The sequence below is a fragment of the Thermothelomyces thermophilus genome, chromosome 3 (genome assembly GCF_000226095.1).
Source record: "Thermothelomyces thermophilus ATCC 42464 chromosome 3, complete sequence".
NCBI classification, from domain to species: Eukaryota; Fungi; Ascomycota; class Sordariomycetes; order Sordariales; family Chaetomiaceae; genus Thermothelomyces; species Thermothelomyces thermophilus.
The window spans coordinates 1,687,606-1,700,513 of record NC_016474.1 but is presented as its reverse complement, the minus strand read 5'-3'; the positions used below and the strand labels follow the sequence as shown (position 1 = coordinate 1,700,513).

At 56.2% G+C, this 12,908-nt stretch overlaps 3 protein-coding genes across 3 annotated transcripts; 2 read left to right on the top strand and 1 right to left on the bottom strand.

Annotated features, from left to right (window-relative positions):
* On the top strand, positions 1–1,751 carry MYCTH_2304021 (uncharacterized protein). Its single transcript, XM_003662832.1, has 3 exons — positions 1–587; positions 682–1,253; positions 1,329–1,751. Exons 1-3 carry the CDS (start codon positions 179–181, stop codon positions 1,470–1,472), a joined length of 1,125 nt encoding a protein of 374 aa, XP_003662880.1. The 5' UTR covers positions 1–178; the 3' UTR covers positions 1,473–1,751.
* A 1,187-nt stretch (positions 1,752–2,938) lies between these two features.
* On the top strand, positions 2,939–4,627 carry MYCTH_2138963 (uncharacterized protein). The gene is made up of 3 exons (XM_003662831.1): positions 2,939–3,326; positions 3,412–4,214; positions 4,333–4,627. The coding sequence occupies exons 1-3, from the start codon at positions 3,052–3,054 to the stop codon at positions 4,551–4,553; spliced, it is 1,299 nt and encodes a 432-aa protein (XP_003662879.1). The 5' UTR covers positions 2,939–3,051; the 3' UTR covers positions 4,554–4,627.
* Positions 4,628–5,392: 765 nt separating this feature from the next.
* MYCTH_2304014 (uncharacterized protein) lies at positions 5,393–8,463 on the bottom strand. Its single transcript, XM_003662830.1, has one exon. The coding sequence runs from the start codon at positions 8,095–8,097 to the stop codon at positions 5,608–5,610; it is 2,490 nt and encodes an 829-aa protein (XP_003662878.1). The 5' UTR covers positions 8,098–8,463; the 3' UTR covers positions 5,393–5,607.
* Between the last annotated feature and the right edge of the window lie 4,445 nt (positions 8,464–12,908).

Sequence of the window (12,908 nt, the reverse complement as noted above, 5' to 3'; positions counted from 1 at the left end):
ATCGTTCGACGCAAGCCAACTAACCCAACTCTCCGCCGTAGCCCTGAACTTCCACCACATCTTTCCTCCCTCCACAGTCCCTTTGCCACCCATTCTCGAATCCGCAAGCGATCCATAAACGTCTGCGTCTCTTTAACCTGTCACGCTTCCGCTGCAACAGTCGTCATCTTCGATCGAGATGTCAGCACCGAAAGACACCAACCCCCCCAATGGGTCCGACCTTCCGGAGGGCATGGAGCAGCTCAATCTCGGCGAGAACGAGCAGCGCCTTGGGCCGGACGGAGAGCCTGCGCCCAAAACGGATGAGGAGTATGCCCAAACTCAGCTGACTCTGCGGGCCATCGTGTCGTCGAAAGAGGCCGGCGTGATCATTGGGAAGGGCGGAAAGAACGTCGCCGACTTGCGTGAGGAAACCGGTGTTAAGGCCGGCGTCAGCAAGGTTGTCCAGGGCGTCTACGACCGTGTCCTGACCATCTCCGGCGGCTGCGAGGCCATCTCGAGGGCCTACTCCGTTGTTGCCCGGTCGCTGTTGGAAGGCGCTCCCACCATGGGTATGGGCGGCGTCATACAGAACAATGGCACCCACCGTATGGCCCCCACAACACGAGATTTTGATTTTTCATCCTTGATTTTTTCTTTCTCTCTTTCCCCTTGATAAAACGCCGCTGACCGCTGACATAGCAATCAAGTTGCTCATCTCTCATAACCAGATGGGTACCATCATTGGCAGGCAAGGCCTCAAGATCAAGTACATCCAGGATGTGTCCGGGGTACGCATGGTGGCTCAGAAGGAAATGCTGCCGCAGTCGACCGAGCGGATAGTCGAAGTCCAGGGCACGCCTGAGGGCATCCAGCGTGCTGTCTGGGAGATCTGCAAGTGCCTGGTGGACGATTGGCAGCGGGGTACCGGCACCGTACTGTACAACCCCGTCGTGAGGACCCAAGGCGTCGGTGCGCCCGGGATTTCTGGGGGAAGTAGCTACATGCAGGACAGAGCCCCGTACGGTGGCTCTCGTGTGACGCGGACAGGCAACGGCGCCGACTTCAGCGGTGGCGGATCCCGGCCTTACACTCGCCGTTCGGACTCTGATCCTGCCGCTCGCGGCCCGCCGACTCACGACGAGAACGGCGAGGAGATCCAGACGCAGAACATCAGCATCCCGGCCGACATGGTTGGCTGCATCATTGGCCGTGCTGGCTCCAAGATAAGTGAGATCCGCAAAACGTCGGGAGCCCGCATCTCCATCGCAAAGGTGAGTGACGGATGGCTCTTTCTCCCATTTCCCGAAACACCCGGGTGTGAGCCGTCATTGACTAAGAAACGACAGGCTCCTCATGATGAGACGGGAGAGCGGATGTTCACCATCATGGGCTCGGCGAAGGCCAATGAGACGGCGCTCTTCCTCCTCTACGAGAACCTTGAGGCGGAGAAGATGCGCCGCCAACAGCAGGCCGCCCAGGCGTCCGAATAGAGCGCGGACGAGGGCCGACGGAATTACAGACTGTAACAAATTTTGGACGTGTTGTAACCGTTGAAATTGTGCGAGTGGGATTCAGCAATTGGCCAGCCAACGCCTTCCAGAGGTATATTTTTCCCTCCTGGTTTGGGCGGGATCTGGCAGCCCCTCGTTACGGATCATTTTCCAGATCTGGCTGCCGCAAGGCGTTATTATTCGACGGAAGGGATGATGCGACGACAAATTTCTTAACCCAAAAAAACAACCCCGCCAGATTCTTCTCTCTTCATTTCCTTCTTCTCGGGCCGAATCCCTTCCCCATGCTACCCTCTTATTCCGGGAGCATTCGGCGAGCTACTCGTACGCCAGCTATCGCGCCGACACGATGGAATGGTTAGGGGCTTGCTGCTCTCGAGCTATTTGAGGGCCACGAGCAGGGCGACATCGCCGGGGCGAGGCGCTAGACCTGAACTCTAACGAGTCTGTCTGCGCCATACGCCCCTCGAGAATCATCTTACCGACCCGATCCACAGTCCGCGTCCACTCTCCTTTGCTCATCTTAACGCATCCTCATGCCTCCCGTTTTCACTTCGAACACTCGTCCCTCTCCTCATCGACGATTGGACTTTTCCCAGCATCCTCATACCCACCGGATTGCAAGTCTATCCGGCCTGGAGCACTCTTGGCGCTCGAGCAAGGAGTTTACAGTACACTGTAAACTGCGTGCGCGGCCAAGCCCCGTCGTTAACCCCATCTCAATCGGGGTACGAGCTTCATCGACCTGATATCAACAGATCTTACGGCGGGTGTCTCAAAGACACATATAGGCGGAGGCAGGGCGGACTACAATATATGAGTATCATCATGAGTCTAGGTTTCTGCTTGCTCTGCAATGGCTTTGATTGGTGTGGCGCAATGCACAATTGCCCCTACTGAACAGTTGTCTCGGTTCGCATCTCTCTGTCGCCGTAGTAAACCGTGATTACATGCTCCAGAAAATGGTTTTTTTTGGAGACGGCGAAATGATCTCATGCCGTCGCTTTGCCTCCCTGACGTCTTCACTGTCTTCACCGCGGTGTCCGGGAGTTGTCCGAGGGATGGGTAGAGTTGCTGCAGTTCGAGCTTACACGTCTTTTGATTTCCTTTCTCGGTTGGCGCCATTCCCAACATTGGCACTCCACAGGGCGGACACAGTAAGTACCGCCACGGCGGCTAAGCGACCCGCCAGAACGGCCCGGCGATTAGCGCGGCCCACGTGGGGGGCAGTATCCCGCAATGGGGAAATCTGGAGCGCCCAGCTCCGAAAAGCCAGCCTGGCCGAATGCCAAACATTCCTTCCTTCAACACAGGTACCCTACCCACTAGATCCAGGGCATCCCACTCGTTGCCTACCCTGGTATTCTACTTTCCCAGGAACCAAGCACACTCCTTTGCCCCTTCTTTCTGCTTCTGCTACACTCCTCAGGTTCACCTACTACTCTGAACACTTTCGCTGTTCCCTTGTCCTGATTGGAGCGCTACTGCCTTCTGAGCCGAGTCGTCAAGGTTCTCGGCCACATTTCTGCACTTCCCCAACACCGAGCCGCGACCTGCAATGGCTCGCACAAAGCAGGCCACGCCTCTTCGGCTCGAGCCGTCCTCCGAGTATTATTCGGGAAAACACGATCGCACGCCGCAGATCAGAGAAGCCAGTGCGACTCAAACGATGGCGAAAATGGCCAACGGCAAGGTCAATGGCCAGGCTCCGCTCAAAGACCCCGCGCCTCGCGCCGAGGCCAAGACACCTGCTGCCACTGCTGCCACAGGCGCAAAGAAGGAGGCCGGCATTGTCACCCTCATCATCGACGTCGCCGGCATCTACGCCTCCTTGTGAGTCCCCTAGCCCTCGGTCTCGGCCCTTGTCTCTCAGTACAACCTCCAACTAATTAATGCCTTTATCTTGCCGCCTACATAGCCTCACGTGGGCCTACCTGCAAGAAAAGCTCACCACCACCACCTACGGACCCGCCTCGTCTCCGGAACGCTTCAAGTTCCCCGTCTTCCTGCTCACGATCCAGTCGCTCTTTGCCTTCCTCGCCGGAAAGCTCTTCTCCGTGGCGACGACACCGCGCGGCCAGCCCGCGCCGCCCTTGATCCCCAACCGCCAGATCCTCTTCCCGCTCCTCCTGGTCGCCTTCACTAACGCCCTCGCCGCCCCCTTCGGCTATGCCGCCCTCGCCCACATCGACTACATCACCTACATCCTGGCCAAGAGCTGCAAGCTGCTGCCCGTCATGTTCCTGCACATCACCGTCTTCCGCAAGCGCTACCCGCTGTACAAGTACCTCGTCGTCGCGGCCGTGACGTGCGGCGTCGCCGTCTTCACGCTGCACTCGGGCAGCAGCCGCGCCAGGCACGGGGCCGCGCCGAGCCACAGCGGCCAGACCGCCTGGGGCATGCTGCTGCTCGGCATCAACCTGCTGTTTGACGGGCTGACCAACAGCACGCAGGACTACATCTTCCAGAACTGGAGGGCTTACACGGGCCCGCAGATGATGGCGGCCAACAACCTGCTCGGCTCCGTCCTGACGGGCGGCTACCTGCTCCTGAGCCCCTGGCTGGTGACGACGCCCGTCGGGGAGTGGTTCGGCATGGACCTGACGGGCGGTGGGGCCGGCGAACTGAAGGCGGCATTGGGATTCCTCGCGAGGCACCCGGCCGTTTGGAGGGATGTGTTGGGATTCGCGCTCTGCGGGTGCGTCGGGCAGGTGTTTATCTGTGAGTTCTTTGCCCTTTTTTTTTTTTTTTTTGTTTTGTTTTTCCCCTTTCCCCCTACCCCATCCTCTCCCGTTGTGATGGGCGGCGCCGGGACACCAAACTGACGGTTTAACTGTAGTCCACACGCTCTCCACCTTCTCGTCTGTCCTGCTTGTCACCGTCACCGTCACCCGCAAGATGTTCACCATGATCCTCAGCGTCATCGCTTTCGGCCACCGCCTCTCCCAGATGCAGTGGCTCGGTGTCGCATTGGTCTTTGGCGGCATTGGTGTTGAAGCGCAGATTGCGCGGCGGGAGAAACTGGCCAAGGAGGCGGCCAAGAAGGCCAAAACGCAATAACCGCGCCCCGGTTCAGACGTGCCCCATATATTTGTGTACATATATGTATATATATAACGCTCTGATTCTGGTATATAACGTTCTGGTAAACCTAGATAGACTTGGGTCAGTCCTGTTTTATTCTTTCAGTGGCTAGTCGGTTAGAATACAATGGTAAAGGCATGGAGGGTGAAGGTTTACGTCCGTATCTGATATAACCATTATCATGAATGACCTCTATTGGGTCATGCGCTGTTGTTATTGACATTGAGCGTAGATGAGAGGGAAAAAACACCACAACATCGTTCTCACCAAGCCCATCGGACTCTTCGCGACCCATACATAAGATAGTTAGTCGACATCGGCCGAGGATATTCAGCGGCAGGCAACAACTCAGCTACTTTTTACACGCAACAGAAGGCATCCGTTTATCCGTAGCTTGTCCACCCTCAAGCAACATCCATAGACAGCGTTGTTCCCAACGAGACTGCAAGGTATGATGCGTACGTACATATATGATAAATTCGTAGCCTGACGGCCGTCCCCTATCCTATGCTACCTACTCCTTTCCCGCAAAAATTAAAAGATTACCTGATGCACCACCCCTTGCCAACCGTTCCGTTTCCTCGACCACTCCTGCAAGACTCCAAGGGGAAAAAAATATCAATAGCTTCCTGTGCGACTCCTTCCGCCGCATTTTATCTTGCCCCCCCAAAACCCACACTTCTGCAGGCTCATATCATACCCGTGCTCTCTTAATATTATACATTTCGTCTAAGTGACAGGGAAAGAAAACAACGTGTGAGACTGTAGTTGGCAATCAACGAAGAAAGGCGAACAGGACCTCCACCCCCCCCCCCCCAAAAAAAAAAAAAAAGAAAAAAGAAAAAAAATGGAACACTCCAAAACCCCATAGCGCCTCGTAACCCGGCAATGCGCACGCTTTTAATCGCCAGAAACGATGACCAACCCTCCGAAATGGACAAAGGAAAGCATCGTGTTAGCACCCAATGGTGAGGCGCTGTACGGATCTTGTTTGAATGGCCAATACCGATACCGGTGATTCGGTCGAGAATCAGAGCATCTCGTCGATGGATCGCACAATCGGTGTTTCACCCTTGGTAGGCGGACTTCGTGGGTCCGCACGCGGGAACATGGTCTCCCGCGGGGAGAACAGCCCTTCCCTAGGTGTCGGCGGGATCTCGACGAATTGCACCCCCGTCAGCTCTGAAAGTGATTGATGAATAGGATTGTTCGTCATTGCCTCTGCGCGCGGTGACATCAGGGCCTCAACGTCCGAAAAACTCGGGACGACCGCCACTGGCCGCTCTGGGGCCGGCGGCTCCTTGGTAACTGCTGGCTTCGGCGGCGCAGCCAGATTGAGTGAGGTGAACCCTAAGGTACCCTGTTTCGAGCCGAACCTGTGCGCACCGAATCCCGGAGACGGTGGTGGTTTCGAGAACGGGTCAGAAGGGGGAAACCCAGGGGACATCGGTGGTCGGGACAACTCGGGCGGAGCGAGCTTAGGAGACGGCGGTGGCTTCGGCAGCGATAGAGAAGTCGGCTTCGGCGATGGCGGACGTGCCGGCGAAATTGTAAACCCACCAAGCCCTGGCGAGGACGGGGGCTTCGAGAGCGAAAAGCTGCCAAATCCGGGAGATGGCGGGGGCTTTGACAAGGTGAAGCCGCCCAACCCTGGCGATGGTGGGGTTCTCGAGATCGAGAGGGAGGGGGGAGGCGCCAACTCGGTTGGCTTAGGTGCAACCAAGGAATCGAGATTGAAGCGGCCGTATTTCCCCGGATCAGACTCGTCCTCCTTTTCTGACCATGAGAAGCTCGAGGGAGCCGACGACGGGCCTGGAGAGATTGGCTCTCCCCGATTGGGAGTCGAATTGCCCCGTGCCCTGTTGGGGCTCTTATCGCGGCTCACGGAATTGGACGTTGGGCCATCGGCGGGTAGTGGTGCGGTGAGCGGCTCCTTGGATGCCACCTCGATGTTGTCTGCTGACATGGTCGCCCTATGAGTAGGACTTCTTCCTGGCCTCACCTTCGAGCCTGCACCAGGCGCGAGTCTCCTCTTCGCAACCTCCTTCTGAAAGTCTTGTAGGCAGTACATCAACTTCATGTTCGGGCTGATCCACCGGCTCTTTCCCTGGGCCGCATAGTATGCGTCATTGACGCTCAGCTCGGGGTTTTGATAGATGCCGTAGGCAATGATCAGGCTGGCCGATCTGCTGGCGCCTTGTTGGCAATGGACTAGGACCTTCTTCCCCTCTTTTGTGCGTTTGTCAATTGTCTCGCAAAGCGTCATTAAGTCCTTTGAGATATCGGTATTATGATCCCAGGGCATGTGGATGTACTCGGGTTCCTTGAGCGGTTGCGCTTTCGGCGTCGTCGGTGTGTCGCCCGAAGCGTTGTCGGGGAGATACTCAAAGGCCGTGGCGAAACTGTCAGTCGTCGCCGCAGTCTCGGGAACCGGCGACTCTTCGGCAGATCTCTCTTTGGTCTCCGGGGATTGGCGGTTAGCCGAGGCAGTCTTGAAGGGGTTGCTGACTTCGCGGGCCACGTTGATAACCACATCAAAGCGGGCCGCCTCTTCTGCGGTCGGTTCGAGGTAAAGGTAGACATTATCGCCGTATATGGCAATGGGGCCGTCTGGATACCCGGGTGACTTTTGGTCTTCGTTGTTTTCTATCTCGTGATAGGGCTCCGAATCAAAAGGGATCCGATTTGCGATTTGAGTGCGTATCGGGGATTCCTCCTCCCTGATTGCCGAGCTTCCGCCGGCGCCATCGGCTGGTCGCGACGGGCGAAAGAAGGACGACAGCCCCGTCTCGTTTCGCTCTAATACCGTCGGTATTGTCATCCCCCCGGCCGGGCCGAAAGTCGCGGACCGTAGACCTGAAAGCATCTGTGGCGTCGACATCGAGTGCTTCAGGGCGCGGCGCTGCAGGATGGGAGCAACCGTTGGGGAATTCGGAACCTCAAGAGTGGTGCGCGTGATGAGATCGGAAGAGTTCGTCTTGAGGCTGAGCTGGCTAGGCTTTCGTTTCATGGGAGCAATCTTGGGCTTGATGAATGAGGGCGAAGCGGGCTCCGAGATTAACGACGAGGAGGTCGATGGCGGCTGAATAGAGAGGCCCTTCATATTCTTGAGCCGCCTGGGCCCAGGTGAAGTCATGGGTCGATCCCGGTTCGGGTCAGAAACCGTCAGCCTGGCCATGCCAGACAGGCCCCCGATCGACGTCGGCGCAAAGCTCTGAAGCTGCGCGAGGTTGACGGGAGAATCGGGAGACGAGGACGGAGAAGGGTCCGACAGGTCAGATGAATCCGCGATCGACAATGTGGTCGTTGGAGAGGAGTCAGCAGACTCGGTCGTCTGTGTCGATGTGCTGTCATTGTGCCTATGGATGGATTCCGACGGCAAAGCCCCAGGCTGCATCCCCCCCGGCTGTGAAGCACCATCCATCTTTGCGCCCTCCATGACCAGCTTGGGATTAACAATGGTGACAGGGTTCGACTGGTCCATGTCCGCAATTCCACTGTCAACCTGGTAGACCGACATTATTGAGGGTATTTGGTCCTCAAACAACCGTCGTGCTACGGCAGAAGGCATATTTGGCGGCTTGAAAAAGACAGCAGCTGCGGTCACTTCCTTGGCTGGGCAACAATGCGCGGTCTCGCCTCCTCGTGCTTCGATCCGCCACAGCCACGTCCTGCCCCGGAATGGGTTGGCCGCCGGGTCTTGTGGCCTCCTGACCGTCTGATAGTCGCTAAGGAAGGCGGGGAAGGCAACGATGAGTTAATGCCAAACGCGCTGCCAAAGGTAAGAATAAATGATATCTCAATGCGGGAGGGAGATCCGTGGCGAGTGAGCCAGAGACAACAGTCGGGCCAAGCGGGACAGCACTGCTGAATCCTGGATGAACCGCAACGATGTTCTGGGTCGAGCAAGAAGAGAATCCACGAGCTTCCTAGAGAAGATGGCAATCCGATATGTGTCCTCTCTGAGCCGAATTGACGGGCAGAGGCAGCGATTTCTGCTGACGCGGTGACGCAGAGACGCGGTTGGGAACCACAATGGGCGGAGTACCTGAGACGATTGAGCGCCTGGCGGAGGCTGGGGTTCGGTCTCAAGGGACGAAGCGTGGAGAGACTGCGGCGCAGCCGAGCGGGGGTCTCCACGGGGGGAAGAATGGGCAGACAAGAAGAAAAAAAATGAGGGAAAGGCAGAAAAGCGGCCAGCTAGCAGGCGGCGTAGGCGTCAATACATGGCCTAGTCGTCTGGTCTCGTTCGGCCTCGTTCGTGTGGGGAGGCAGGGAGGCAGGAGCTCGCTGGGGACCAGGAGTTGAGGGCGACCGGGGAGCGGGTTGCGTTTGTGTACGGACGTAGACTTGGCTGGTTTGGCGGGTCAGAACAGCGGGGGCCCCTTTGTTTCGAACTCTGGACAGCCGAGTATGGTTCTCGGCCGATGCCACGATCCCGTTCCGGGGCTGCGTCCTGTATTTCGTCCCTTTCGATGGGAGATGTTGGGATAGAGACGGGGGAAAAAATGAAGAGAATGTGGGAGGAGAGAAAATGATGGAGAATTGGCTGGCCGGAAGTTGCAAGGATAGGCGCGAAACCAGGACGGGACGGGCGCCCGAGCAACAGAGCAGGAGAGAGAGATGCAGAAAGCACAAGCGCTGAAGGGGGGTGGCAGCTCCACGTCTCCAGAGGCCAAATTTGGGCAGGATGGGGGAACTGGAAGGCAGGAGGGGACCCAGGGCAAGCCTGGAGAAACTGAAGGCAGAACAGCCTGCAGCTGCAGGCCAAGCCTGCAGGCGCTCCAAAACACTCGCGCAGGCCCGCTTCGAACCCCCGGCTTGGTCCTCGAGAGCATGGGGGCGCCTTCGGCGGAAGAGCCACTCGTCTGCGACCAGCTCGCCTCCGCCCTCGCTTTTGTGCAGGGATTGCCACGACCGTCTGCCAATGGTAGCTCTTTGCGCAGCACCCCACCACTTGCGCTGGATGCCGGCGGCTAGGCCCTTTGCGAATTGCTTGCTTTCAAACATCCCAAGGCTAAAAATAGTCGTCATGACCCACGAGAAGCAAATTTGGTTGGCATTGCCCATTGGAGGGAGGGGCTCGGCTTGCACTGCATTTGGCCAATCAGCCTCGCAGCCAGTGTTGGGCGGCCCTTATCCTCTGCAGCTCTTCAGAGTTCGGCTTGATCCTTCGAACTCCGGCCGAAGAGAGCAAGACAGACAGACAGAGAGAGAGAAGGGGGGGAGAAAGTGACTCAAAGTTACAGAGAGGCTTTCTGATTCTAACAAGGCCGACTTCAGCAAAGTGAGTAGCTCCACACGTCACACATCAAATCACCGTTCCAAACTCCAAATCAAAATGACACGAATGCCCCCAGCGCACATCTCCTTACACTACAGTTTTTGGGGATAGCTCCATTGTCCAGCACGCTCAAGGGACTTGTGCTCTTGTTAGCCGCTGCGACGAGTTTTATAGCGGTCGCGTTCCCGGATTTGCCTTTCCGTAGTGTTCTCAGCACATTCGTTGGTAACGTCGAAAGTTGCTCTTCAATCGCCCGGCCAGAGGCGCCGAAAGCTTTTATCGCCCGACGCTTAACATAACTGCTTTTATGAGATCTGGGACCATTTACTAATTACTCCGTACACCATTGCATTAGTGCAGATCAGCGCCTCGATCATTAGCAATGACAAAACTCTTCAAGACCCAGAACCGAGTACCGCCTCCCCGCCGCTCGTTTGGAGGAATGGCAGAGGAATTGGGCCGACACAGCTGACCGGCAGGTTTGTGCCCTTTGGCTGCCCCGATCTGGAGGACCCGAAAGACAGGCCATCCCGTCTATTCTCGGGCTTTTCAAGATCTTTGTTGTGACTTCTCAAGCCGAGTCCTGCTCGTTAGTCTTCCGCCCTGGCCCCCGCTTCCCTTCTCCTCTGAGCATCTGCAGTAAGCGACGGGGGGTTTGTGATCCCAGAGCTGCGTGTTCGCTGGGCTTCCTTGACCTTGGTGCTCTGCGCCATTTTTAATTGGACGGCCAGAACCTGAAACGAGCCAGAGTGAAGAAGTGGAGAGCCGGCAGGAACATGGCACGTGCACCGGCAGCGCACTGAAATCTCGCTTGTTTCGAGGGTGGGCACGATGGGGCGTCCTCCAGCTCCGGCTGCGAAGCGAATGCCCTCCGCCCAAAATCAATGACGATGATGCCGGAAGGGTGATGGAGGAACTCAAACACCAAGCGCAGAGCCGCACTACGCGAGGGATGGACCTTTTCACCTCTTGCCAGCAAAGCAATCCAATCTCAGTTGATCTACGGAGCCGTCAGTTGTCGCATGCCGAATGCTCTTGTGGGCAGAATTCACTCTCTGGGCTTCACCTGTCCCCGAGCATTCCCCCCGCCCCCCCCCCCCCCCCCCCCCCGCCGGAGCCACTCGCGAGCCTCCTTAGCCTGCCTTCCTCAACATATTCGGCAAAACTTTCTACAGAGTTTGTACATGCGCTAGAACCGGTGACAAGCGGCATCGAACGTTGTCTTGAGTATAACCACTGAAAGCAGCGTACATTGACGGTTGACGAGAGACGAGCCGGAAAAAAATAAAACAAATAATAATAATAATAATGAAAAATAAAGCTCGATACCAGGATTCAGGTGTATCCACCCGTTCAATATGTTCCAGCTGCTCCGTCCAGGACAACCCTACAACGGAACTCTGTGAAGATCTTAGGAGAGGTGGCTTACTCTCCCACCGCTTCGACATAATCTTCGGCCTTGAATCAATCACGTCGCCAGTACGAAGCCTCCCGAAAGTGCCGCAAGTATCGCTCGAGGAAAGGCAAGAGCTCCTGACGCTTGAAACTGTCGATCCCTTGACAGGGACGCCGATTCTGGCGTCTGTGCTCATCATCGTCGCGAAACTTAACTTACAGCCGGATACTGTGTCTCGTCCCCCTACTTTCCTCCACTTAAGACGACGACAAGGAATCGGCCATTCGACCTCAGTCACATCCATTGTTGGTCTCAATCTCAATGCTCCCGCCAAGAACGGATTCCAGCATCACCCGATGCTAGGCGATAGCACAATCATTGTTTCAGTAGCAAGTTACGGACATTTCTTCGTCTCTCAAGCCGTCCTGTTTCCACGATGTTTCACGAGGGTTCGACAGCGACCGTATATATTCCGGGATTATTATATGTCCGGCACTCGAACAAAGCCGGGGCTAGTCCGTAGATCGAACGAAACAAACCAGAAACGAACCTTTTGCTTGGCTTATTGACTACGGTACACTAATAGAGCAGTGCAGCTCCCGAGGAAAATCTTGACGGTCGGTACCAGCGAAGCAGGCATGTCCGAGCTGGGCTATACGAGCCTGATTCGCCAATGGCTGTCAGAGACTCTCAGAGACTCGAAGAAAAAAAAATGTTAAAACCGTCGGGATTATTCAGTTCTGGTGCCCTTCCCCATCCTCTCCTCCTAGCGAAAACCCCCGGCACAGCGCGAAACCCCGGTCTGGCGACTACTTCATTCTGTTAGCGACAGGGTTTGCACACAGGGGGCGTTCGCTTGCCGCAACTCACCACAAGAGGAGTACGGAATGTAAGTTCGGCTAGTATCGTTAGTTACTATTATGTAGTCCGGAGCACGTATGAGAGCAGTTCCAACAACCCCGGCGTTTCGACTGGGCCCAGTCTTGAATGTAGTGTATGTATGGATGTACAAGTATCCAACGACCATGGCTGCATGCCCCGAATGCATTTTCTAGAGAAGGATAGCGGGGCGAGATGCGGCATCAGGCGCTCTGCATAGTTATGCAACTCTCCCACTGCTCTTCGGCCTAGCGTGGCTGTCTGAACCGACCAGCACATTTGGTTGATTGTATATTTTTTTCCCCCTTCGCAGAGTCCGCGTCGAAGAGATTGACGACGTGGGGGAGATGGGCAACATTTGGCGAGTTGGGCGACAACCCAGGCCGCGCGCATGACTGTTGTGTGTGGATGATGCCCAAAGGAGGAATCGGTTAAGTACCTTACCTAAGGTAGAATCATTCTGCAAGCCTAAAGTATTCCTTGAAGTGGTGCCGACTCGCTCACAGCTCAGCGTACCTTAAGTGACCTCCGCTACCCTCGCTTTCAACAGCCTGGCAATAACTTGGATGATCCGCATCTTTTCTCCTCTGTAAGCATTCATTTAGCATTTGCTATCTGATGCAGCAGGCTGCGGTCTTTGCTTTGTCCTCCGCAATTTCTCAAGACATTGATAGGATGTTACCGATGTTGCACTGCATGACCCTGGATGCGCGGGTTGTGGGGCACCGTATTTTGTAAGGTACCTCCCGATTACCGGTTGGCGCATTGGCCG